The sequence below is a fragment of the Metarhizium acridum genome (assembly GCF_019434415.1).
Source record: "Metarhizium acridum strain ARSEF 324 chromosome Unknown scaffold_72, whole genome shotgun sequence".
Taxonomy (NCBI): domain Eukaryota; kingdom Fungi; phylum Ascomycota; class Sordariomycetes; order Hypocreales; family Clavicipitaceae; genus Metarhizium; species Metarhizium acridum.
In genome coordinates, this window is record NW_027094019.1 from 1,581,754 (window position 1) to 1,607,037 (window position 25,284).

A 25,284-nucleotide genomic window follows, 5' to 3' on the forward strand; every position below is an offset into this window, starting at 1 on the left:
TCTAATCTCGTCGTGCGAACGCATTCAGCTGTATAAGACTGCTCCTGCTATGACCTGCTAACTCCGTGCTTGATTCCGTGTTAACATCAAGAATCTCTCGTGGGTATCATGTATCCCTCTCCCCCTGGGTCCGTCGCTACATGAGAACATGTATTCACGCCAATGAGCAATCCTCAATCCTCTGTGATTGGCTCGCCATTTAAACCGTACTGAACCGTCTTCTTTCCCTTCTTCTTGCCCTTCCCTTTCTTCTTGAGCCCGCCATCCTCGCCGTCCTCGTCCGCAAACAGCTCCTCCTTCTTCTTTCTCATAATCTCCCGCCTGTTCATCTGCCACCCTCTGCCTCTCCGCCTCGTACGTCTCCTGAATCTTGCGGTGCTCCGCCTCAATCGACTCCAAGGATTCGTATTCCGCACCTGTGAATGCGCGGTACTCGTCAATGTCCATCTTTATAGTCTTCTCACCGGTGAGCGCGGCGTCAATGAGTTTCGGGTTGTGCCGTTCCTCGCGGTTGAATTTGAGTTTGACGTGGCGGCGCTGTTTGCCGGGAAACATTTTGGAAATCATTTCGAACTCTGTGCCGAACATGCGCAGGCCGCGGTAGAAGAGCTCTGTCTCGGGATCCGTCCAGACGTTGGGGCCCCTGAGCTTGGAGGTGTTCATGAATGAGGACGAGGTGATGAGCCGTGTGAAGTCGTTTTCTTCAATGGTTTCCATGTCCTCGTTTGCGCGGGCGGCGGCGGCGCGGGCGTGCCGGTCCATGACGAGGGAGGACTGGTCGACGATGATTTGGCCGTCGACAATACGGAACTGAGGACCGGCTGTGGCTGCCGCTGCCGCTGCGGTTGAGGATGTTGAGGTGCTACTGTTGGCTTTGGTGGTTGTGCCGTCCGTTGAGCCTGGTGCCGGGGATTGTGTGCCGTCGACGCCTGCTTCGCTGGGGGTGTCGCCGTCCTTGTCGAGTTTGGATTTTAAACGCGCTTTGCGCTCGCGCTCGCGCAGTTCGTCGTGGCGACTAAATTTCTTGCCGATTCGCAAGTCCCGTGTTAAGTCAGACATTTTGAGCTTTTGCAGGTCGACGACCTGGTCCTCTGCGTCTTCGGGGGTAAGAGAGCGGGCTCGGCGGGAACTGGATCGTGATCTGATGGCATTGGGCGTGCCAGTCTTGCGCTTTCGTGGTGCGGGGGCTTCGGTGCCGTCTTGTTGTCGGGGTGCTTTTCGCTGGCGCTTCTTAGACCGTGAAGGCTCGCCTTCTGGTGCAGATGTGGTGGCATCTGCGGGAGCGGTTGATGGTCTCCTGGCCCTCGTTCTGGTGGTTGTTCTGGAGGCGGATGTGGGCTCTTCTGAAGCAGTTGCAGATGAGCTCTGTGTTTCTCTCGCTGGCGCTGTAGCCCTGGCTGCGCCGCCTTCTTCTGATGATGTGGATTGTTCGGGGGTTTCTATTGAAGTTCTTGGTGGTGGTTTGGCGGCTGATTGACGTCTCGTTCGCGCGCTCGGTGCTGATTGTGACGGAGTATCGGCTTTTGGTGGTTCCGTAGCAGGAACAGTAGTTGACGTCGTACCACTGGCTGCTGGCGTCTCTTTTTGTATTTGTGGTCGTGAACTGGACTCTAATTGGGATGCCCGTCTCGTAGTCCGCCTTGATGGTTCAACAAGGCTTTCTTTCTCAGATTCCTTTGTTGGTTCCTGGACCGCGGTTTCAGGCACCTCTTGCGGGATTTCATGAGTTTCTGGTTCCTTTTCTATAACCTCCGGCACCGTCTCTGGCAATGCCTCCGAGTTTTCATCAATTGTAGGTTGGGGTGGTGGTGCGGTTTTTGTGGTGGGTGCTGATGCTCCTGGTCTTGGTCGCGCGACCGGTGCCTTGGGCTTGAAGGCAAGCCCGCCTTTCTTCTTAAACATGGAACTCATGCCGTGTTAGTAGTGAGTACTATACCAGTGACGGAAATTTGAGAGATATCAACAGCGTGACGCCGTTTCGCCGGACAATTAATGAGTTTACACTTGAACGCTCACCCCGAGAAATAAAGTGGGTTGCCTGCAGAGCGTTTGGCTGCAAGCGAGGTTTAGCCGGGTGCAGCCATCGATAAGACTACCGAAATAGGCTTAGCGCGGGACTAGTGTCCTTCGGCCATGCCTCTCTGATCTTCGAGTCGACTTGGAAATTTCAACTCCTGGTCTCGATCACCCTCCCCCCATCACCAATCACTTCCCCCCAAAGGCAATTCTTCACGGAACTTGCTTTGATGACAGCCCGCGCGTTGTCAGCTGCAGGACGAGACGTGGCTCATGAGCGTAATAGCTGCCAAGCTCTCGCTCTGAACAGCTTCTCGCACCGAGTTTCTGTGAACCTTTGTTTCGTTTGACGCGTTGTCTGATGCCTGTAGCAACGTCGCCGTCCACGTCGCCTCGTCCATCCGTGGTTCCCAAAATGGAGGACAGGAAGAGGCCCGCCATCGGCGGTTCCGATGATCTCGCTGCTCCCCCTAGTAAGCGAGTCGCCGTGAATGGATCCAAAACAAAAGATGATGCGATAGAGATGAAGGAAGAAGGCTGGATCGAGGTGAGTGTCGCACGACCATGATTTTCGATGCCTGTTCGGGCAACCTGGCACACGACCACACTATTGCACTCGGATTTCGAGACTTTTGGTACCGGTTTCCCTTGTCTGTGTGGTGCTTTGGGAAATTTGCGACCCTGAACCTGACATGGCTTGCGAGGATGTCGCATGGCGTCGTGAGGGGTCGTAACCAGCGTCACACTTGGCCTTTTACTGCAACAATTTTGGCTTCAAATATCTCGGCTGTGCTCAGGCTCTGCCAATGAACGATTTTGGTTGTTCTTCCCCAACGACTTTCGTGCTGACGATCAATTTCAGGCCTATACCAAGGGGGCAATTTACCGCCAAATGCAAGAGTACAGTCGTAAAGCTGCGACTGCTGAATCACGCCTCGAAGAACTGCATAAACGATGTGTACATCATGATGACCATTTAAGGATCATTGATGGCTGGTGGCGTCAAGTAAGTGCCGAAGACAACTGCTATCGACGCAGTCCAAAACTAACAGGCTGGCTAGTTACTCGAGGAATTGGAACTCGTAGCAGAGCCTACATTATCCGGAAATGCACCCACGACAGGTACGGAAGAGTATGTTGCCAATGTTGGGCCCAATACTGATGCTTGATACTCCTAGATCCACCCTATCTCAGCGCAATCGGTTTCAAAGACTTGAGCGAGTTTCAATCCCATCTCTCAGACAAGGGCAAAGCTATAAAGACAAAAGCCGAATCACTTCTGAATCGTATTGCCTCGCAGCGTGGCTCCCTGAGTCCAGACGCCGCTTCTTTGGAAGCGAAAGTGAATAACTTGCTTGCCGCGCAGAAGGAATATATGCTGAAGCTGGATCGTTTGAACACAGAGAAGGATCAACTCTCCGAACAATTGAATGCCGCCACCTTAAGATACTTCAAAGCCGAAAAGAAATTAGATAGAGCCAAAAGCTCTCAGGTGCAAAAGTTGGAGCAGCAGGCCTTTGCAAATGCTACCCGCCCTTCTGGAGCGACAGCAGGGACAGCAGCGGCATCGAGTGAAGTCGGCTCAGAACAACACGAAGTGAATGGTTCATCGGATGAACTATTGCTTAAATACGAGGAAGCAACGGCCTCTGCAGCGAAGCAGAAGGAACAACTTGATACTATCCTGTCGGAGTTGAAGACGGCGCAGGACGAGAATTCAACACTCAAAGCCCGCCAAAACACTTGGACAGATGAGGATTTTATCCGAACAGACGTTTTCAAGCAGTTCAAGGCGCAGAATGAAGATCTCATTAAGCGAATTAATAATCTAGAGGCGACAAATAAGCAACTTCGGGAGGAAGCCGAAAAACTGCAGGCAGAGCGGACGTCCTACAAAACCCAATTGGAAGCTGATGCGAGTCAGGTAACACAGGAGTTGGAGGCTGATATCATAACCAGAGATCAGGACCTCGCCCGAGTTCGTTCTGCTAGGGACGAGATTCTTGCAGAGAACACACAAAGAAAAGCCAGCATGGAGCAGGAGAAAACCTCACTAGGGCATGTCAAGGAATTGATTAGCGCGAAGGACGATCGCATTGCCGCTCTGGAGTCTCGACTTTTGCGGCTTGAACCTGCCGAGGACCAGGAAATGGCCAACGCAGATGATCTCGCGGAGCTTTCCGAAGATGAGCTCAGGCAAAAGTATAAAAAGCTTCAACAAGATTTCCAGTCTATCAACCAGGAACTGCCATCCATCGAAAAGGCGTACAAGAAGATGAAAGACCAAGCACAGAAAAAGGTGCTGGACTTTGTAGCCTTGGAAGAAAAGGTTTCTCTTTTGATTGCAGAGAAGAGCAAAGCAGACCAAAAGTACTTCGCTGCCAGAAAGGACGCCGACACCCGAAATAATGAGATAAGATCACTGCGACACCAAAACAGCAAGAGTACCGAGATCATTGCTCAGTTGAAGGACTTGGAGGCACAAAATAGATTACTCCTTGGCAATTTGGAGAAGCAGGTTGCTGATTTGAAGCAGTCAAATGCTCTTTTGACGGCGGAGAACAAGAAGATGGAATCGACTAGTCTCGAGGCGGTAAGACGTTCTGATTCTCTAAATCGACAAATCAGCGACTTGACGAGTTTGGTGAAATCTCGAGACAATGCATCTGCAGCTGTACGAGAGCGAAGTACGGTGCAAGAAGCCGAGGTTGAAAAACTAAAGGTTCGAATTGAGCATATTCAGAAGGACCGAGATAACTGGAAGAACAAGGCACTGAGCAACTCATCGGAGGAGGAAGAAATGCTTCGGGTAAGTTTACGCATTCTCCAATTTTGCCGTGTCATCAATGCCAAGATGATGCTAACATACATCGCAGACATTTGCACTATGCACAATTTGCAGGAATAACTTCAAGAACACGGCTCTAAAGACTTGCGGCCACTTGTTCTGTAACAAATGCGTGGACGATCGTATTAGCAACAGAATGCGCAAGTGCCCGACATGTTCACGAGCCTTTGATAAGATGGACGTCATGCCTGTCCATCACTAAGTAATTTAATTTTGATTGGGTGGTATACTGCTACACTGAAGGAACAAAAAAAAATTTCATTACAAGATAACGCTTCCGCAAGGGCACCCGCGACTGGATTTGGCCAACATTCAGCTTGGAATGCTGCAGCCATGTATATCGATTGCTATTAGAAGTGGGTGATGGGCAGCGATGATAGCTATTCATGATGTCTCTCGCTCTATACGAAGGCTCGCGAAGGTCGAGGCGTTTCACCAAGTCATGTTAAGTCCGGCACATACTGACGACATGTCATTGTTTGGATACTGTACTACTAGGAGCAGAGGTGGTAGTGGGGTTTGAACTTCGACTGTGTACATGGTAGCAAAGTATTATTATAGATCTAAGGATCGTCGGAGTTCGGGAAGGGTAGCGGAGTTTGGGGCTACATTGGATACTCGAATAAACTTTTCAACGTTGTTGAACAGATATCTAAATGCCGTCGTAATGCCTGGTGATTGGATACGTCAGGTGGGTATATTCAGGCTGTTTTTGTCAAGTCTGGATTGACGTAACAAGCATCCTCTCTATTTGACACATCAGTTTGTCTGTAGTCGACTTGTTCAATCTATCTACGACGAGTAGATCCGAATCCTGTACTCTCATGCCTCGATGAACTCCCGCTGCTCGAGGATGATGCCCAAGACGCGGCCGGCGACGCACGAGGACTGGCCGGCCCAGAACCCCAAGTATTACTCCCCCATCCACGATCATACGCTCTCCTCTCATCATTTCTATTCCTATTGCCAGCCAGATACCCCGCCGCAGCACCTCCCGCCAAACCACTCCAAAATCCGGGACTCCAACCTGATCCTGAACTCGACGGTTTCGTCCCAGGATACGGTGGAGGAGGATCGTTCCCGGATCCCCATCCTCCTCCGCCAAAGCCACCACCACCACCTCCTCCTCCTCCCCCCCATCGCCGTCCAGTATTCCCCCGTGCCTGTCCGCCCCCATTGCCGGCAACACAAGCCGAGTACACAATCCACCCCAGCACAGCAACAAACACGACCGTGAACAACCACGCACTCAGATCCGTGCCGCCCCTCCCGTCACTGAAATACCCGCCATGCGGGTTCGCTATGTGCGGATACCGCTCCTGGCCCTTGCTCGTCAACAGCAAGCTGTATTCGACGCCGCAGGAGCCCTTCAACACATACGGGTCGTCGGCACTCGCGTACCCCTCGCAAATGACGTCCGTACTACCGAGTTTCAGCTCCTCGGGCAATGTAGCCGTACAGCTCCATTCAATATCTTCGCCGCCATACGAAGAACCCTGATTCGTGCAGCGCATGGTGTCGATGCTGTAGAGGGAGCATAGCTCTTTTGATGAGGTGCATTTTAGCTGGGGGATGGCCGAGACGCGGCGGTGGGTGGTTTTGGCGCCGTTGCCGCGGAGTGTGAGGGACTGGACCTGCGAGAGGAGGATGGCATTTTTGGGCCTGGCGGCGACGGCGAGGAGGGGGAGGGTGAGGAAAGTTGTGAGGTGGTGGAGGTGCATTTTGTGAGAGCGAGAGAGAGAGAGAGTGTGTGTGTATGTGTGTTTTTGATATCGATTTTTGATGGGCTCTCGTTGGTGGACGTGGTTTGTTAGAACTCGGTCACTGTGGAGATTGCATGTCTCATGGAGCCGGGATTCATTGGGATGCCACGCACGCGGCAGGGAAGGTTGGGTATAGGAAAAAGTCTTTTGTATGTAATGGCGAATGTGAAAAATTAAATGGTTTAGAGGCAAACTTCTGAATTGCAGGAGAGGACACGATGTCCAAAGTGATTCGATTGAGGTTCGTGTGGCAAGGCTGAGTGACCCGGCATAAAAAGTGACGTGGTTCGGGCAAGCTTGACGCCCGAGGTCGCGGAAAATGGGCTGATTGGTTGCCCCAACCCGGAGCTGCCCCTCCATTGATTGATGGGTGGAGAGCCACAGGTGGCTGCAGCGGAAGCTTCTAGCACGGCAAGTTGCCCCCGTAATACTCCTCCGAGACTGTCAAGGTGATTCTGGTCTGTACCGGGAAGCCAAGCTTGTTACCGAAAACCCGGACAACAACGAGAAACCCATCGGTCTGCTAACCTACGTTTGCCAACGCTGCATTTCTGAACGTTACCGATCGTAGGTGTTGAGCATGGCCGTGGGTGTACACATCCACGTCAGCGTCAAGCAGGCGACGCAGGCAAAAGTATTGTATTGGAGGGATGCCTTCCAACATAATTCACGTCTGCACAATAGGCTTGCCACACGCAACTCTAATTCTATAAAGCACATGCCTGGTAGGCAAGCAAGCAAATAGGGTATCACACTTCACAAGGCTGGTACTTGTTTCACGGGTGCGACAGCCGAAGTTCGTCTTGGCCTTGCTTGGTATAGGTTCGGCGGAGGCCACGGTCTCGCATTCTGAAGTTGAATGCGAGATCATTTATCGAGCATGGGATTCCAGACTCCAGTTTTCACAATTCAGCCCCCTGAAGCAGTCGATGTGTGAGGACCAAGGTACTCGAATGGGTACTCGAGTTTTTGATCGAACATCCCTTCCCACGTAATGCGAGCTGTGCATTTGTTTGTTCGTTTGTTCTCGGATACTATGACAACTTTGGCTGGTCAGGTTGGTAATGTGGTGGGGCAGACGGGATTCAAAGTCATGCAACGGGATTGACATGGACGATTTGTTGATCTTGAATAGCACTTGCATGGCCTGTCGCTTGCGGCAAGAGCTGGTGTGAGGCAACAGCAGGATTATTGGCTGAATCTTTGATGGCCAAGCATTGCTCTTACTTACTCCTGCAGGCTCTTGTGTGATGGGTGCTTCCGAATCATAGTAACTCATGCCGTCAGCCTCTCCGGATAGTGTTGGTGAAGCGTCGTGCTCAGGGTAGCCGCATACCAATTCCCATCTCCGCATATGTTTCTGGTGTTGTGGTTCAGGTATGCCAAGATTCAGCGGCCCGCCGTCAAGACACATTTCCGATCTTCGACCAGAGATATCTAGGATGCCGGGTCCAAGGATTGAAACCCTTCCTGCCCACTACCCATGTACATAGGTAGCTCGTCTAGCCCTTCATCAGAAACTCGTCGGCGTCGGTGCGGCTTCCACTGGCTGACGCAGTGCAGGCAACTGCCAGTGGGCCACCGCGGGGGCTCGGACTACTCCAAGACCCCGAAGCGTTTGTTGATATCCTTACAGTTCAACGCTTTTGCCCGGATTCGTCAGCCACACACTTCCAAGACATCAACAGACTTATTGACTGGATGACCAGGCAGGCTGGCTGATGTGACTTGCACCGGAACGCTTACCGCCGTATGCAAGCATGCAAGTGCTCCAGACCCTGCTGTGCCTGTTGTACTTTGGTTGGCAATCGCTTTCGGGTTACTAGCCATTCTATATCCACCCTAAAATATATATGGAAGTACCAGTTGACATGTTATGAATTCGCAACACTTAACATGTTTCTCACCTAGGTACTCTGTATGTCCTGAAGGGCCATATTTCGCGGGTTCCAAGTCGCTGGCGGATCGTTCTCGAACATGACCAGACAAATTGTATTTGCGCATCTGTGCCTGTGCCAGTCGAGTCTAAATACAGACCTTGACGCAAGTGAGAGCCCTGGACCTCAGACAGTGTGGGGCGGCGAGGAATCAGGCAACAGGGTGCAATCGAGCATCCATCTCGACGTTTTCCCTTGGCACACACAGCGCCGCCTGGTATCAAATGAAAGGCATGGTTGCGCACTGAACTATGACATCGGGTACGAAACGAATGGCCCTTCAAGGCATGCCCCTTGCGATGCTGTTTTTGCTTGACATGACAAGGCTGTTGGTTTCTGTAGACGTTCCCTGCACCTTGATGTCGTCACACACTTGCCCTGCGAGGGCCCAGTACCAAGGATTCACACACATGGGTCGGTCATCTTGATATCCATGTTTGCTTTCGCCCAATCTCGAGGGCTTAGCCAGCCATCAACCACATCACGGAAATGCAGGAATGCATGGCCTTGCACGCCTCCGTCGTGACTCAACCACGGGCTTCGCAGCAGCCCGTCCGGCTCCGTCGTGGGGTGTGACGGCTCCGACCATCTTGCCCCCTTGCAACCACGCCCACTCATACTCCGTACTCCGTAGCTGAGATTGAAATCCGTGGGCCGTCAAACCGCTGGAGTATGTGGATCTGTGGGCCTAAGGGTCAAGATAGGTGACTGTCCCGGCGTGAAGCCCCTTCAGCTTTTGTGGTTCGAAATCCTTGCTGAGCACATGGCGGCGCCAGCGAGACGAGCAAGCTAGAAGCCCCGTCATTTCCCAAGCCTCTTCCTCAATTCGATGCCTCGTCGTTCGTTGTGCTCGCCCTGTTGTGCCCCGACCCAGGTAGTGAGCGGAGTTAGCTTGCATGCCTTCCAGATCTAACAAGGCTTGTAATGTTAGTTTACCTCCAACCGGCTAGCCTGGACTTCGGGCGTTGTCATTCCCGGTGCCCGTTGTTCATAAGCACAACAGGGACGTTCACGTTTTGGCGTAACGAGCCAACAGTCGCTAGTTACGTGGACTCGGGTTTTAAGTCCGCTCTGGCACCTGAAAGGAGAAGTCTACTTGGTTAATCGAAGACCTACAAAACTAGCTGAATGTCCTCCTGCCCTCCTTGACTGAGCAGGTGCAGTCGGTCTCCTGAAGTCCTTCTCCAGAGCTCCTTCCATAGATCCTTGCACGTAGCATTGGTCTTTCCCAAAGACGACTTCGAATCTGCTACTCCGTGTTGCGGTCAGGTTACGTGCGAACTACTAGCCTACGCACCTCTATTGACGTCCACATTCACCATTCGCATCAACAGTTTTAGATCGAGTTCCTTCCAAAAAACCTCGATTATCATATGCCAGGTCGGAGAACGACTTATTTCGCGTCGAGAACGCCTTCCTATCACACAAAAACTAGGTGTCGATATCCTACTGCCGAAACAACAACCTAAACTCTGGATTCGCACTAGGTGGCCGTCTTTTCTGCGCAACGGTGCGCCAGTGTAGCCATCATGGCTGACCAACCCGCGGAGAACGGCACTTTGCCTTCGCAGTTCGACTCAGAACGGTCCAGCAGTCGCGGCCGAGATTCCCTCGATGGCAAGGGAACTCCTCAGAATGAAAAGGCAGATCTGAAGCAAGCTCTCACCAAGGCCGACTCCAAAGTGGTTGCTGCTCCCCCAAAGGCCGCGGACCCCGAGGAGATGTTCCGTCATCTGCCACCAGACGAAGCCGAAGTCCTGAGACGCCAACTCGTTACGCCTGAACTGAAGCAAGGTGTTGCTGTTCTTTACCGCTATGCCTCTCGTAATGATCTCATCATCATATCCGTATCTTCTATTTGCGCTATTGCCTCCGGTGCTGCCTTACCTCTGATGACCGTCATCTTTGGTAACCTTCAGCGCACATTTCAAAACTACTTTTACTCGGCCGGTCAGATGAGCTACGACTCCTTTGTCGACGAATTGAGCAAATATGTTCTTTATTTTGTGTACCTGGCAATTGGTGAATTCGTTGTCACCTACATTTGCACCGTGGGCTTCATATATACCGGTGAGCACATCAGCGCCAAGATTCGCGAGCATTATCTTGAGAGCTGCATGCGCCAGAATATTGGTTTTTTTGACAAGCTCGGTGCCGGTGAGGTGACCACTCGCATTACTGCCGACACCAACCTTATTCAGGAAGGTATCTCTGAGAAGGTATCTTTGACTCTGGCAGCTATAGCGACATTCATCACCGCTTTTGTTATAGGTTTCATCAACTACTGGAAATTGACACTCATACTCTCCTCTACCGTCTTCGCGCTTTTGCTGAACATTGGTATTGGTTCGAGTTTCATGCTGAAGCACAACAAAAATTCGCTTGAAGCTTACGCTCAGGGTGGCAGTCTCGCCGACGAAGTTGTCAGCTCCATTCGTAATGCCATTGCCTTTGGTACCCAGGACCGCCTCGCCAAGCAATATGACAAGCACCTTGGAAAGGCCGAATATTATGGATTCCGCGTCAAGAGCTCTATGGCTGTCATGGTTGCTGGAATGATGCTTATTCTTTTCCTGAACTATGGTCTTGCGTTTTGGCAAGGCAGCCAGTTCCTTGTAGATGGTATCATCCCTCTTAACAAGATTTTGATCATTATGATGTCCGTCATGATCGGCGCTTTCAACCTTGGAAACGTTGCCCCCAATATTCAGGCTTTTACAACCGCTGTGGCCGCCGCCGCCAAGATCTTTAACACCATTGACCGTGTCTCACCTTTGGACCCCAGCGACGACAAGGGTAACAAGATTGAGAATCTACAAGGAAATATCCGCCTCGAGAATGTCAAGCATATCTACCCTTCGCGCCCTGAAGTCGTGGTTATGGATGGCGTGTCTCTTGAGATTCCGGCTGGAAAGACAACGGCTCTTGTTGGTGCTTCTGGTTCTGGTAAGAGTACCATTGTCGGCCTAGTAGAACGATTCTATGATCCAGTCCAAGGTGCTGTCTACCTTGACGGTCAGGATATCAGCAAGCTCAACCTCCGATGGCTCCGTCAGCAGATGGCTCTTGTGAGCCAAGAGCCAACCCTTTTTGGTACTACCATCTTTAAAAACATTAGTCATGGCCTCATTGGAACCCAGTACGAACATGAGGGAGAAGAGAAACATAGAGAAATGGTTATTCAGGCTGCAATCAAGGCCAATGCTCATGATTTCATCTCTGCTCTCCCTGAAGGTTACGAGACCAATGTGGGTGAGCGCGGCTTTCTCTTGTCGGGAGGACAGAAACAGCGTATTGCTATAGCTCGAGCTGTTGTCTCCGACCCAAAGAGTAAGTAATCTCTAGAAGTCATCCCTATTTTTTTTAACATCAAAACCAATGCTAACTTCCTCCAGTTTTGCTTCTTGATGAGGCCACATCTGCTCTCGACACCAAGTCAGAAGGCGTTGTTCAAGCCGCCCTGGAGGTTGCTGCTGCTGGTCGAACAACCATCACCATTGCACATCGTTTGTCGACTATCAAGGATGCTCATAACATTGTCGTCATGACTTCAGGCCGCATTGTAGAACAGGGCACTCATGACGAACTCCTTGAGAAGAAGGGTGCATACTACAAGCTCGTATCGGCCCAGAATATTGCCGCTGCGGATGATTTGACTGCCGAAGAAGAGGAGGATATCAATGAGCACCAGGAGGAGCTTATTCGAAAGATGACCACAAAGAAAGAAGGCCAGTTTACCGTGGATCCTGATGACGATATTGCTGCCAAGCTGCGTCGCTCTTCTACCCAGAAATCTGTATCCAGCATTGCCCTCCAGAGGAACAAGCCTGAAGGCGAGAAGAAGTATGGCCTGTGGACCTTGTTGAAGCTTATCACTTCTTTCAATGCTCCGGAGTGGCATCTTATGCTCTTCGGCTTGGTATTTGCTGCCATTTGCGGCGGCGGTAACCCTACCGCAGCAGTCTTCTTCGCCAAGCAGATCGTCACCCTTTCGCAACCTGTCACTCCTGCCAACCGCGACCAGATCAAGAAGGACTCAGACTTTTGGAGTGCTATGTACTTGATGCTCGCTTTTGTACAGTTCTTGGCCTTCTCTGCCCAGGGAATTGCTTTCGCTATGTGCTCTGAGCGCCTCGTTCGCCGCGTCCGTGACAAGGCTTTCAGGGCCATGCTCCGACAGGATGTCGCCTTCTTTGACAAGGATGAAAATACAGCCGGTGCCCTCACATCTTTCTTGTCCACAGAGACAACTCACGTGGCAGGTCTTAGTGGCGTTACTCTTGGTACCTTGCTCATGATGTCCACCACTCTGATTGCTGCTTGTGCTGTAGGCCTTGCAATCGGCTGGAAATTGTCACTCGTCTGCATCGCCACCATGCCACTTCTTCTCGGTTGTGGCTTCTTCCGATTCTGGATGCTTGCTCACTTCCAGAGACGATCGAAGGCTGCGTACTCATCGTCAGCCACCTTCGCGTCCGAAGCCATTTCCGCTATTCGTACTGTTGCTGCCCTCACCCGTGAGCATGATGTTTTGAAGCAGTATCATGATTCTCTGGTTGAACAGCAGCGCCGCAGTCTGATGTCGGTTCTGAAGTCAAGCGCACTCTATGCCGCTTCTCAGTCTCTAATTTTCCTCTGCTTTGCCCTTGGTTTCTGGTATGGTGGTACCCTTATCGGCAAAGGTGAATATGACCAGTTTCAATTCTTCTTATGCTTCATGGCCGTCATCTTTGGAGCCCAGTCCGCTGGCACCATCTTCTCCTTCGCTCCTGACATGGGCAAGGCTCACCATGCTGCTGGCGAACTAAAGACCCTGTTTGATCGCAAACCCACTATTGACTCTTGGTCCGAAGAGGGCGAGCGTCTTGCCGAGGTTGACGGAACTCTTGAATTTCGAGATGTACATTTCCGGTATCCAACTCGCCCCGATGTTCCCGTCTTGCGCGGCCTCAACCTTACCGTTCACCCCGGCCAATATATCGCCTTGGTCGGTGCCTCTGGTTGCGGTAAGAGCACAACAATTGCCCTCCTCGAACGATTCTATGACCCTCTCTCTGGCGGTGTCTTCATCGATGGCAAGGAGGTTAGCTCCCTGAATATTAACGACTACCGCTCTCACATTGCTCTCGTCAGCCAAGAACCCACTCTGTACCAGGGTACTATTAAGGAGAATATTCTTCTCGGTAGCGCAAAGGAAGTGGTCCCGGACGAGGCTATCGAGTTTGCTTGCCGCGAAGCAAACATCTACGATTTCATAGTTTCACTGCCCGAAGGTTTTAATACCGTTGTCGGCAGCAAAGGCACTCTCCTCTCTGGTGGTCAGAAGCAACGCATTGCCATTGCTCGTGCTCTCATCCGTGATCCAAAGATCCTTCTCCTTGACGAAGCTACGTCCGCTCTTGATTCCGAGTCAGAGCACGTTGTCCAGGCTGCTCTTGACAAGGCTGCCAAGGGTCGCACCACAATCGCCGTCGCCCATCGACTCAGCACCATTCAGAAGGCCGACATCATCTACGTTTTTGATCAGGGCCGGATTGTCGAGGCAGGCACTCACTCTGAGTTGATGAAGAAGAATGGACGGTACGCCGAGCTGGTCAACCTTCAGAGTCTGGCGAAGCATGGATAAGAGTATTGGTGGGGAAATGTTTGATTATTGTGCTTCACATTTCATCATATTGCTTTAATATGTCACAATTGTTTCTACTTGTTCATATTCCAACGGACGAGATATCCCGAGCTAGACTTAGAAGGGCCGGCTAGACTTGCTTTGCATATGAGGCGTTTATATTTTCGTGGAAGTTTCCATAGACAAAAAGAGTAGCATAGCGTTGCTAAAGGGAAGGCAACATTGAGGAGGAATTTTGACTGTTGTGTTGCAACCCATCACACTCAGATAGTATTATCAAAAGTTTTTCCACTCTGCCGAGAGAAAGTTAGAGTCCTGTTTGTGCTTACAAAGTGAATGGCAAAAATAAACAAATTAAACAATTGTTTGCCGTCTGAAGCGATGGGTGTGGAGTTGTGACCCATGTATGGTTAGCCTGGAATATTCCCAAACGACTGTCGATTTTTATCCGTATTCATTTCCGAGGCATGGTTTATCGTGTGATGCTTCCGGCTATTAATTATTCAGGGGTTGGGCGTGCGCGCTCTGACCTAGCTACGTCTCGTCCAAGATCGGGCCGTTCGTGCGTTCGTCACAGCACGCTTGGCTTGCCCGCCGCCACGTTGTTTGACGTAGACGCCACGTACGAGGCTGTCGACGCCAGGAGCAAGTTTTTCTCTCTTTTTTCTTTCTTTTTTCTTATATATATATGTGTTTTTTTTCCGAGAGTATGGCTGTTGTACGGAGTATCGGAAGGTTCAGTTGTAGTCCAAGACATCATGGGGCAGGTTCTGGAAAAAGAGGTTCAAGGGCGTAGTTTACATGTGCAACTATTCGTTTTCGAAGGCATTGGAAAGTTTGTTGTCATCAGACGTAATGAGTTGAATCAGAGGAGAAAACGAAACAATATAACATGGACTTGATAGATGGGTTCTGTCGTGTAACCAATTCATACCACCGCGTTTCTGGAAACGTGTCGTGATGGAGCAGTAGACATTGGCAAGGATGAGCGAGAGACCCTGGAACGCATGCGAATATTGTGCCAATAAACAAAGAAGGACAAATTGAAGCGAGAACAATCCTGGAATTGGCCAGTGGCAGCGGGAAATGCACAGATACAAGATGCGGGGATGTACGATGGGCCGGGGCATGGTGAAACATGGTAACTACTACCAGTTGCGAGCTTCACCTTGCCTGGGCTGCCGAGAGGGATGAGCGAGACATTGCCGCTCTCCATGTTGAACACAGTTCTGGGAGATTCTCTGCATCGGCAGCTGACTCCGTTTCGGCGCAAGGTGCGTGAATAGCGTCGCTGATATAGTCCATTGCTTGGCTGCCTGCTGGAGGTTTACGTGTTGCATGCATGGATACTGACCAGCATGACTAAGATGCTGCCGCTTAAGAAACCAAATGGCAAAAATGAGCATCTTCATCGCCATGTGGCCAGAGACTGACTCGGCACGGGAACAGGGAGCGAACGCAAAGTGGGCATTTCCTCTCCGGTCAGGCAGAGCAGCCACCGAGTCTTGGCAGGGGACGGGAAACAACAATTGGGTGCCCTGGGGGAGACCAGGTCGAGGCCCAGGGTATAAAAGAAGCCGACCAGACGCATGGATAAGACGGGCTGCAAGGAGACATGTCATGTTGGCCCCAAGATGGAGTCGGCGGCAGGGACTCAACTGAGAAACCGGCACGACACCGGATGGCGCGAGACGATGCCATAGCCGTTGGATGTGCCGTTGGATGAGCAGATGGATGAAGCGCTGCCAGACAGAATGGGCCAATGCCCAAAGGTTCCAAAACAAGAGATAGCAGTTGGCGACGGGAGGCGTAGGCGTGGCGTCAGTCGTCCGGAATTGATGGGCGGTGCGTGGATGCGACTTGACAATTGGTGTATTATGGAGTACTCCGTTCAAATAACTAAAGGCGTCAATTGTACGGAGTACACCGAGGTGGTTGGGTGGCTTCAGAATCCAATAATGGTGAGCAAGGGTCACTTGGTGAATTTGACCTGGATTTGATCAAAGAAAACGAATGCGAGCGTCGGGTCGATTGAGGAGACCGCGATGCATTTTGCATTGGGCATTGGGCAGTTTTATGGAAAGAACAAGCGTGTTGGCCAGAAGCTAAAAGGAAGGCGAGTACAATCGAGTTGAAACCAGACTTCCCTCAAGTGGTCGGGCTCGATGTCGTTCCAAAACGCTGCCCAAACTCCAGCACAAAGACACGCCAGATGCAGTCATGCTCGCCTTTGTCGTCTCCGAAGCAGGCATTGTGCAAAGTTACGTTCGCAGCGAAGAAATCAATAATTGCCCAGGCACCCAGGGCGCTCGTCCTCCATCGTGCCCACAAGGGACTGACAATTCATATGGCCTCCCGCTGCCACATTCAGGTACCCCCATGTCGCCGCCCTCGGGTAAGTTCCACAGCATGCATGAAGCAATGTCAAGTACAATAATGTACCCGCACTAACGGGGAACAGCATGTCTCCTGCAAGGCTCCATCCACTTTTTTACGTTTGCCCACCAGGCACAGCCCTGCTAATAAATTATTAGCTTGAGAGCAACGACGGAACCAGACCAGACGCTACATGTACTTGGCGAAATAACTAACGCCCGTCCCCGAGTCCGCAAGTCCCAAGTCCTGTGCCGTCCAAAGCCCAACGCGCTCGCTATCCGAAGACCCGCTCAGCAGCTCGCCTGTTTAGGCCTGCATTACGCCGTATCCACGCGGCCGGATGTCTCCAGTCTTGCCCGGTGCTGCTCATCTTTGCTCCTTCCATCCAGCTTCGTCTCTCGCCAGAAGATCGCCTGCCCTTCAGACATCATCACCTCGACGATCACTGGCCTGGTCAAGAGCCTCCAGGAAGGCTGGAAGATAAATGCATATTGGGCGAAAGTGGTCCTTTGGTTATCCTTACCCTCGCGAGCTGCGTACAATACGGCATTGGACCTGCAGCGCAACTCTTTGTTTGCCTCGTCGTACCGGCGACGGAGGGCGCGACCACGACACAAATTACCGAAACAATCGCTGCACCCTTTGGCCAATTGCCTCGAATCTTGCTGCTTTTCGCCAAGTCTCTGTTCTCGCCACTCTTTTGCAAGCGATTGAGCACTCCCTTTGCTCCGACCGCCTTAATTTGTCACTCGTTTTGCCGAATCGTTTAGCTGGTAGATTGGTTAGAAGCCTTCCCAGGGTCCTGAAATACGCGAAGCCACCGACAACGCAAACTTGTCCAAGTCAAACCGGCGCCTTGTTTCCCAGTCATCGCCTCCATGGTTTCCTAAAGGACCGCCTTTCTTGAAGTGTCCAGCCTAGAACGCTCAGGTCGAAAGCTACGGGAACAGCTGATGCATCTTCGCCAACAGGAAACCGACTGGTCTTTATTCATCCGCACACATCATTGATATCGTGTCTGGCTGTTTGTTGATACTCAACTCCGCGAAGCCTGGGACGTATTCACGCTTGGGCTTCTGTGGTGCTTCCGACCTTTGTAGTGCTGCTGGAACAATATGTTTAATGTCTCGAAAAAATCATCGAAAATGGATTCAACTATATTCCAAATGGAGCAAAAGTCTAGGCGAAACTATCGGTTAATACTGCCTCGGATAATGTTGCCTACCGTCATGCTTGCCTTGGCTGCCGCATTTACCTCACCTACAGCCGCAGAGAAGGACTTGCTTACACCAAAGATATGTGCGCCGGCATCATTGCTGCCAACTTTAGATCATCCAGAGCCGTCATTGGCAATACCAACGTCAGCTGCAGGGCCTTCCGCTGGAAGAATATCGGGAAGGTTTGGGAAGAGGGCTGGTAATGGCGAATACTCGTCAATAGAAAAGGCTCAGCCCGACAAGCGCTCAGGCGCTACCACAACGAGATCAAACCAGACATCAACCGCCGACACTGCCGCGTCTCCCTTACCATCGCCCTTTGATAACCCTGTCCCCAACGCTTTCCAAGTTCCTGGCAGCGGCGATTCGTGCCCGAAGTTCATCGCTGCATTACTCTCGGATCCTACATTCAAAAGTTGCTATCCTATTTCCATGCTTATTCAGGTATGTTGTTCTCGGCTCATCAACTTTAAATACAGAGTTGCGTGTCTTGGCCTTGCAAGTTTCTAATCTAGTTGTTTCTCGCGCAACAGACTTCTACTTCATTCTTCAACGCTCAGAAGGAGCTTGTGAGCATCGTCAAGGTTCTCGACGCAACATGTGATGTTGATGTCGCCAAGTGTACCGCCTATATGACAAAAGCTGCCCAAAATCTCACTGCAAGCACAAACTGCAAAAGAGAGCTTGACCAGAACCAGACTCAAGTTGTACAAGCCTGGCAGGGCCTACGGGCCTACAACGTTCTCTACTCGGCGACCTGTCTCCAGAACCCTTCATCAACCTCATACTGCTTTGCCAACGCCGTTACGAATCTTTCGAACCCGTCGGATGCATTCCTTTACTTTATGCCCTATGCGACTCCATTACCCGGTACCTCAGTGCCATCCTGCAGTTGGTGCGTACAAAATACCATGTTCATCTATCATTCAGCTTCTGCGAACCGAGCCCAGCTCGTCGCCTCAGTATACCTAGATGCAGTGAACCAAGTCAACACTATCTGTGGGCCAAATTTTGTCAACTCGACTCTACCTGCTGCTGAGAATGGAGCCTTTACAGCCCTAATGCCATCCCATATCAGCATAGCAGCTACTACTCTTTTCACACTTTTTCTCCTCGTATGGTTCTTGTAATCGCCGATTCATTGAACATATCAAGCAATTGGCTCCTCACCCTTTACTTTTGAAAGCGACAGTTTCTCGACAACTTGATATACATACATACATACATATATATATATATATATATACAGTAATGCGTATCCTCCGGCGAAGATTTGAACGACTGACGCTCGATAATTTTAAACATAACCCTAGAATTACGCTCAATCATTTCTCCGCATGTAAAGATACATGTATGAACGTTTAATCACCTTTAATTCGCAACCACTATTACTCAATAGCTTGGATTTCTCCCTTTTGGGTTGGATACTACCAAAAGCACAGCATGATTTGCGACGGCGTTTCTTTCTTTTATTTTTTATTCTCATAATTGGCGTATCGACTTGGTAAATTCTCTACGATGACCGTCCGATGGAGTACGTAATCGTATTGCACATTGATGGTTGTGCAATGGGGCGTACAATTACACGATGTAATTATTCTGGGTTACAAGGAGCGGGATTTTGAAAGCGTCCATAACACGATCTGTCTATTGCACGTATACATATGTATCTAGGAGCGAGACAGGAGTTGGTACCCTTGGTTTTCTACAAGCTAGTGAATTCTTCAACAAGTACATATTTATCATTACTCTTGCATCATCGTCACATTGCCATTATGCGTGGAATATTTCTGCTAGTCCTGTATTGATGCTACCGTAAATATATACAGCCACCAGAAGTAAAGGGAGTAGTAGTACATAGAGCCTACGAACTTTGGAGAGACGACATCTCATTTTGTCCATGAGGTTTCCTATTCATGGCTGGTATTTGTCGGGGAAAAGTTGGATCCACTTCAATGATAAATCGACATAGGAACCGACCGGAAGTCGTTAAAGCGAAACTCGTATGATCTGCGTGAGAGAAGACGGTATCGCAACATATGACGGATCCCCGGCATCTCGACCGATACTGTTGTGAGACGATGGCGGCACGCATTGCATCTACCCCGCAGACGGCACTATGAGCAGCACTCGAGATATTATCATTCAGGGAAGTGATACTAGGCACACCATACGCAGGAAAAAAGAAATGGTCAGGTAGAGTGGGTTTCGAGTAGGGAGTAATGATGCCGAAACGGGGCCAGGAAATCGAGAAATTAGAGATTCTGTATCAATTAGGGGTAGCATAGAGCTGTTTGACACGGCCTGGCTGGTGTGATATCCGAGGCAGAGTAACGATTTGTCGAGTATCTTCGGAGTAGAGTTGTGTGACATGCCACAGCTCAAGGTCAACTCGATTCTTTCATGGTGTGGCAAGGTGCAATGCGCAACTCAGCCCCAAACAACTCGCAGCTCTCCGATTGCCAGCTATCAAGCGCCGCGCGAACTGGTCGCTCCTCGTGGTACTAGTCAGCATGTACCCCAAGAACTCTGTCGATGCTTCTGGACCGCGAGCCAAGATTACTCAAAGGTCCAAGGGCGGAACAGAAGAATAGCCATGTGACTATGTCTTGCTTGCTTCACAACACTTCGGGCAGCCGGGCAGCCAAATCTCCGTCATCCATGCTGAACTTCGCGAAACTCCACCAGCCTACGGAGTAGCCATCCAGCCATAAAAAGGGCACATCGGACACGATCAGCGGCATTCCGTGGAACATGTTTGGTGGCTCAGAACGCACTGTGTCAGACAGATACCGCGTATTCCGAGGCAGTAGTAACACCAAAACCTTGCCCAGCTCGTCCAAGGCTCGAGACGGTGGCAGGCTTTTTTTTAAGTGAGACCTGTCTGCCTCGGAGATTGCCCAATGAACACGGAGCCTGAATCCATCTTTAACGGAATGTGGACATGCTTGGCGGGGGACAGTACGACGAGGAGAAGTGATGACAGGAGGGATTCGTGCATTGTCAGATTGTCTCGGGCATGGCATCAACTTAACCCACCTCAGTCTAGTAAAGTACTTGTTGAGCAGGATATTCACTCAAAGCAGCTTCGCTTTGTCACTATGACGGTAAGCAAGTAACTCTCAAGGTCTTGCTTGGTAGCACGCAACATTGCTTTGGAACACTGGCGCATCCGGCTGAAGCGATAACCTGTGACCACTTTGTCCGGGCTGACGCACCTGCACGTGCAGCCCTACCTACCCACTACCTATAGTCATTGCAGTGTCTAGGAGACACGAGGTGAAGGTTACACGACATCCCAACACCACCTGGTGAGATGATGAGCGATGTCACTTTTTAGTGCAAGTGTCAGTCTGTGTTCGGGTATGCGTACGGGTAGTCTGAGACATACCAACGGCCCAACTGTCCAGCGGCTCATGATGAACAACCGTACCAGGAGAGCTAGTCGGGGTGCGTCAACGTCAAGAGTGCTCGTCCAATCAAGGACTCTCATGCTCGGTGTTTACTTGTTGACTTGCTGTCCTGCCTAAATCTGACGTGTCTATCTCGGCGTATGAAGATATTGAAGTATAGAGGTTTGTCGTAAGACAAGAGTATAAATAAGACGTTAATGTGTAGTTCACTTCCTCATCAACTCATAGTAGTCTAATCCATGTTGGTATGTCATCAACATCCAACACAGCGCCCTCGAGATATGAGTAGTAAGCAAAAGACTTCGTATTGGATGACAACAGAGGGAGTGCTCGGTACTAGTAGTAATAAAAACCAAGGTCGGTCCTAGTCTCCCAGTGCTTCAAATTTGCACAGTGCACACTCACACTCGGAGACCAGGGAGAGTAGAAGGGACTGGTCATAAGGGGCGGAGTGGCACCACAAACCGGGTCACAACGGCTGAGGCTCGTCAATATGTAGAAGTGACGCCTAGATGATGATGATACGATGACAAGAAAAATCCCACCGCCCCGGTTCTTGGAAACCAGATACATCCACGCTGATGTCCAGTGGCGCACGACCATCCACTGGCTATTATGCAAACGCCTTCATGAGGAAGCTGATAGTCAAGCCACATACATGCTAAAACATGCTAGGCTGGCCAAGACGCATGAGCTCTCCGCACTTATGGCGAAAAGGGGACGATCCGCCCACTATCAAGTCGATAAACTAGCTTGTTGCAATAAAGGCACAAAAAGGAAAAAAAATTCAGGCAACATTGCTAGCCAGGCACTCGAGGTAACGGCTTCTCGGAGGCAAGGCGGTGTTTGAATTTTTCCGCGGCCAGTGCTCTATGCCTTTACAAAACCGTGGGCATTTGAGCCTTGTGGGTTTGCTAGCATCATTCCGGGACCCTAAGAGACCATTGAACAGCGCGGCTTGCAGAACAGAGCTATTCTGACTGGGGTGGGAAATGTTTCGTACCGAGGCCGACTGTTGGCCCAAGCATGTAGGGCACCGGACTGAACGAGCGGTGTGTCTGAAGTCTGAAAAGCTCCAAGTATGTAGTAACTTCGTGTTTGGCAAGGCCACTGCTCTCAGAAGTTTGGTAGCCAGTTCCATATTCTTACAGCCACCATGGTTCAAAGTAGCTAGATCTTGTCCAAGTTCCTTGACGGGGACCAACCAGACGGCGACAGACTACCTCAACATCTAGACCGGAAAAACGAAGCATTTGGTCGAGGAGGATGGCTCGCATGAAGTATTCTGCTGGTACTATTGTGAGGATTAATGATAATGTCTAATTGCCCCTCACCCCTCAAGCAGAGGGTTCTTGACAAGACCCGTAGTAGCTGATTTCATGACAACACTCACCCGACGGATGCTCTCTAGATATGGCGAAGGCAAGTGAAAGAAGAAGAAGAAGTCGTCTATTATAGGTGCGTGAGAAGAGCCCTATCAGTGCTGCTACCCGGTGCCTCTTCCTACCCAAGCACCCACTAGATAGGTAGGCAGGTAGCCTGCCGCCGCCATACCGGGGTCGACTCGCGCGTTGAGGCACTCCCAAGTCCTCGTGCTGAGGGTGCCCTTCGTCCTTGGTAGGATGCTGGATGTCGGGACCGGGAACTAGGGTCACGGCTGTGTTCGGGGTTCTTGCAAGTGGAGGCGACAGATGCAAATGGCATCTGGGACGTCCAGTGGGGAATTGCAAGGCCTGCTTTTCAACCTCGGAAGATGGCAAACCAGTCGACGACCCAGAAACTTGGGACTGATCGGAGTCAATACTTGAAGACTTGAAACTTCACAAGGCGGGGTTCCTGGGTTAGGTACCTATTAGGTGACTATCACCAGCCCATCAGCTATAATAAGACAGCTAAACAGAACTTTTTTACTCAATAAATCAGACTTCTGATAGCTGGTGACAATTTAGGACCTGTCTTGTGATAGTTGTGCTGTCACCAGAACCAGGGGCCGCGCGCGTAGTAGGTACCCGGGTACTTCAGACTTCAGCTCACAAAGTGTCCGGACCAAAGGCAGCCATACTTCAACTGCTCACATGTGGAAGGAGCACCTGGGACCTTGGGGCAGGTGCATGCAACAACTTGACTTGATGAGGCCAGGCATTAGTATTCCTAGCAGGAGCTAACTGCCGGGAGCTATGATCAAAAGATGGCGTGCTGGCATGGCACCTTGCAAGCTGGACCGAGCATTGAGCAACATGAGCAACATTTGAGCTTCAATCTTGGACAAGCGAATAACTTGCCAATACAGTTGGCATCTGCAGGGGTCAACTTTACAGGCGACAACAGACTAGTACTAGGAACCGACGATCGACATGGAGCACAAGCCTGGGACAGGGTTGTGTGCTAAGCACAGATCAACCCTATCAACCCTAAGTCAAGTGCCTGGGTAAGTGAGCTCTTCTGCCGTTCCAATTACTATTACATAGCTCTGAAGCTTTTGCCAGGCTGCTCACCAGACAATTACGGAGTGAACGGTCAGGAGAGTCTCGCCTGAGACACGCTTATCCGCCCACACGTTTGCAACGGCGAGACGGAGACACGAAGCTACTTCCGGCCTGTGGTCGTGCCGGCTGGGTAGTCTCTTGATGGCGCGAAACCATGAATGGCGACATTCTTTGCAGCTGAGAGCGTCATTCACAGTCGACTCAGTGAGCTGACAGCAAGTAATCAAGGATACTCTTTTTGTCTGATGGTTATGCGGTGCTCCTCTATTAACACATCCCATTGAACAGGGCCAGGAGCAGGGGGTGGCTTCAACAAGTGCATAATGCGTTATTCTGTGGTCCGCTGTGGATGAAAAACGACCAAGACAATTAGTTCCAAGCTAGGAGCAAGCACGCCGTCCAGTTCCTTCAGCTTCCTGCGGGATGCATAGTCCAAGGCTGTGATATGCACCACAACCAGCCGTGCAATAGGTGCATCGAGTACGGACTACGGAGTGCTACTCTCCTCTATGGGCGACTCCATCCCAGCACAAAAACAAAAGAAAAGGCGGAAAGAGGCGGGGAGCAAGCACAGAATGCCCTGTCATCAAGCATGGCTTTCGGCGATAGCAAATGGGGCCATGCAACCACCGCCACACCAAGTTGCTCAACACCTCCTCAACAATGCTATTCATCACTCTACTTCCCCCTCCCTCGGTCTGTTCTCCGCATGGAGACGCAGGTCTGCTCAACTTGGTAATCGATCAAGGCACAAAGAATTTACAGGAGTAATTCTATCCTTATCGCATCGGTGATAGATACTGACGAACATGGGCTCGGGGATTGACTACTAGACACGGTACCTTTCTCGCCTTAACCGAACGTTTGCATCCAGAAGACTCCATGCACTTCGTACAAGTCTGCTGGGAGACAGGCTTGGTCTTGCCACCCGCCCTATCTGGCCGCAATATTCAAGGAGCTCCAAGATCTCCGCCAGCCCGGCCGGTTGGGTGCGATTAAACACCCGTCAGCTGCCAATATGTCCGGAACTAGTGTGGGACGACGTGGAGAAGAGTAGGGGGCCATTTGGTCAATATGCACACAATTCCAATTACTGTCTCAAAACGCTTGTTTACCGTCGACTTCATACAGGTTTCATAAATTAGATTCATGTTCAGTTTATGTATAGTCACAGTCATGGATATTCTACGATATGGCAGAAAGACATCGATAGCAGGTCACGTATGCAAATCCGTATGCTTATTGCAACTGGGTGCAATGTGCATTTCTTCCTCCGGCTGGGGCGCACTGGCAAATCCTTTACTTCAGTGACCAAATTACCACGCTTCTCTGGCTGCAGGCTGCATAGAACGGCTCCAACGCATCGGGATTGTCCACACCCACGATGGGTGTCTGGGCCGGGGTACGCTGCCTAAACTGGACACAAATGAGATCTGTCATATCTGACCTGTCTAGCTCTCCGCGTTACGGCCATTAAGATTCATGGCTCGACCCTTCAAAATGGTGGTGTTTCTTCAAGGTACAACGGGACATTCTGGACTATCTGGGCTGTGTGGGCGGTCGAAGCAGTGACTGGTCTCCCCAGCCAGGATGAACAAGGGT

General features: G+C 50.8%; 6 protein-coding genes across 8 annotated transcripts; 4 read left to right on the forward strand and 2 right to left on the reverse strand.

Moving 5' to 3' along the window:
- Nucleotides 1-57: 57 nt before the first annotated feature.
- Nucleotides 58-1,911, reverse strand: J3458_007268 (uncharacterized protein; the record flags this gene model as incomplete). Its single annotated transcript, XM_066119292.1, has 1 exon — nt 58-1,911. One exon carries the CDS (start codon nt 1,909-1,911, stop codon nt 58-60), a length of 1,854 nt encoding a protein of 617 aa, XP_065975930.1.
- Nucleotides 1,912-2,198: 287 nt separating this feature from the next.
- On the forward strand, nt 2,199-6,875 carry BRE1 (E3 ubiquitin-protein ligase bre1). 2 transcript variants are annotated; one of them, XM_066119293.1, is made up of 5 exons: nt 2,199-2,563; nt 2,879-3,022; nt 3,078-3,138; nt 3,195-4,825; nt 4,893-6,875. In XM_066119293.1, exons 1-5 carry the CDS (start codon nt 2,378-2,380, stop codon nt 5,064-5,066), a joined length of 2,196 nt encoding a protein of 731 aa, XP_065975931.1. In that variant the 5' UTR covers nt 2,199-2,377; the 3' UTR covers nt 5,067-6,875. The 2 variants fall into 2 exon arrangements, with proteins under 2 accessions (XP_065975931.1, XP_065975932.1); XM_066119294.1 differs by lacking the exon at nt 2,199-2,563 and having other exon boundaries at nt 2,628-3,022.
- J3458_007270 (uncharacterized protein) lies at nt 5,653-6,845 on the reverse strand (the record flags this gene model as incomplete). The annotated part of the gene is made up of 1 exon (XM_007811847.2): nt 5,653-6,845. The coding sequence occupies exon 1, from the start codon at nt 6,583-6,585 to the stop codon at nt 5,653-5,655; it is 933 nt and encodes a 310-aa protein (XP_007810038.1). The 5' UTR covers nt 6,586-6,845.
- Nucleotides 6,876-6,951: 76 nt separating the features above from the next.
- J3458_007271 (uncharacterized protein) lies at nt 6,952-15,260 on the forward strand. 2 transcript variants are annotated; one of them, XM_066119295.1, is made up of 3 exons: nt 8,549-11,894; nt 11,960-13,246; nt 13,348-15,260. In XM_066119295.1, exons 1-3 carry the CDS (start codon nt 10,094-10,096, stop codon nt 13,383-13,385), a joined length of 3,126 nt encoding a protein of 1,041 aa, XP_065975933.1. In that variant the 5' UTR covers nt 8,549-10,093; the 3' UTR covers nt 13,386-15,260. The 2 variants fall into 2 exon arrangements, with proteins under 2 accessions (XP_007810037.1, XP_065975933.1); XM_007811846.2 differs by having other exon boundaries at nt 6,952-11,894; nt 11,960-15,260.
- A 1,520-nt stretch (nt 15,261-16,780) lies between these two features.
- Nucleotides 16,781-19,545, forward strand: J3458_007272 (uncharacterized protein). Its single transcript, XM_066119296.1, has 2 exons — nt 16,781-18,227; nt 18,317-19,545. Exons 1-2 carry the CDS (start codon nt 17,682-17,684, stop codon nt 18,911-18,913), a joined length of 1,143 nt encoding a protein of 380 aa, XP_065975934.1. The 5' UTR covers nt 16,781-17,681; the 3' UTR covers nt 18,914-19,545.
- Nucleotides 19,546-21,722: 2,177 nt separating this feature from the next.
- Nucleotides 21,723-22,046, forward strand: J3458_007273 (uncharacterized protein; the record flags this gene model as incomplete). The annotated part of the gene is made up of 1 exon (XM_066119297.1): nt 21,723-22,046. One exon carries the CDS (start codon nt 21,723-21,725, stop codon nt 22,044-22,046), a length of 324 nt encoding a protein of 107 aa, XP_065975935.1.
- Nucleotides 22,047-25,284: the final 3,238 nt, after the last annotated feature.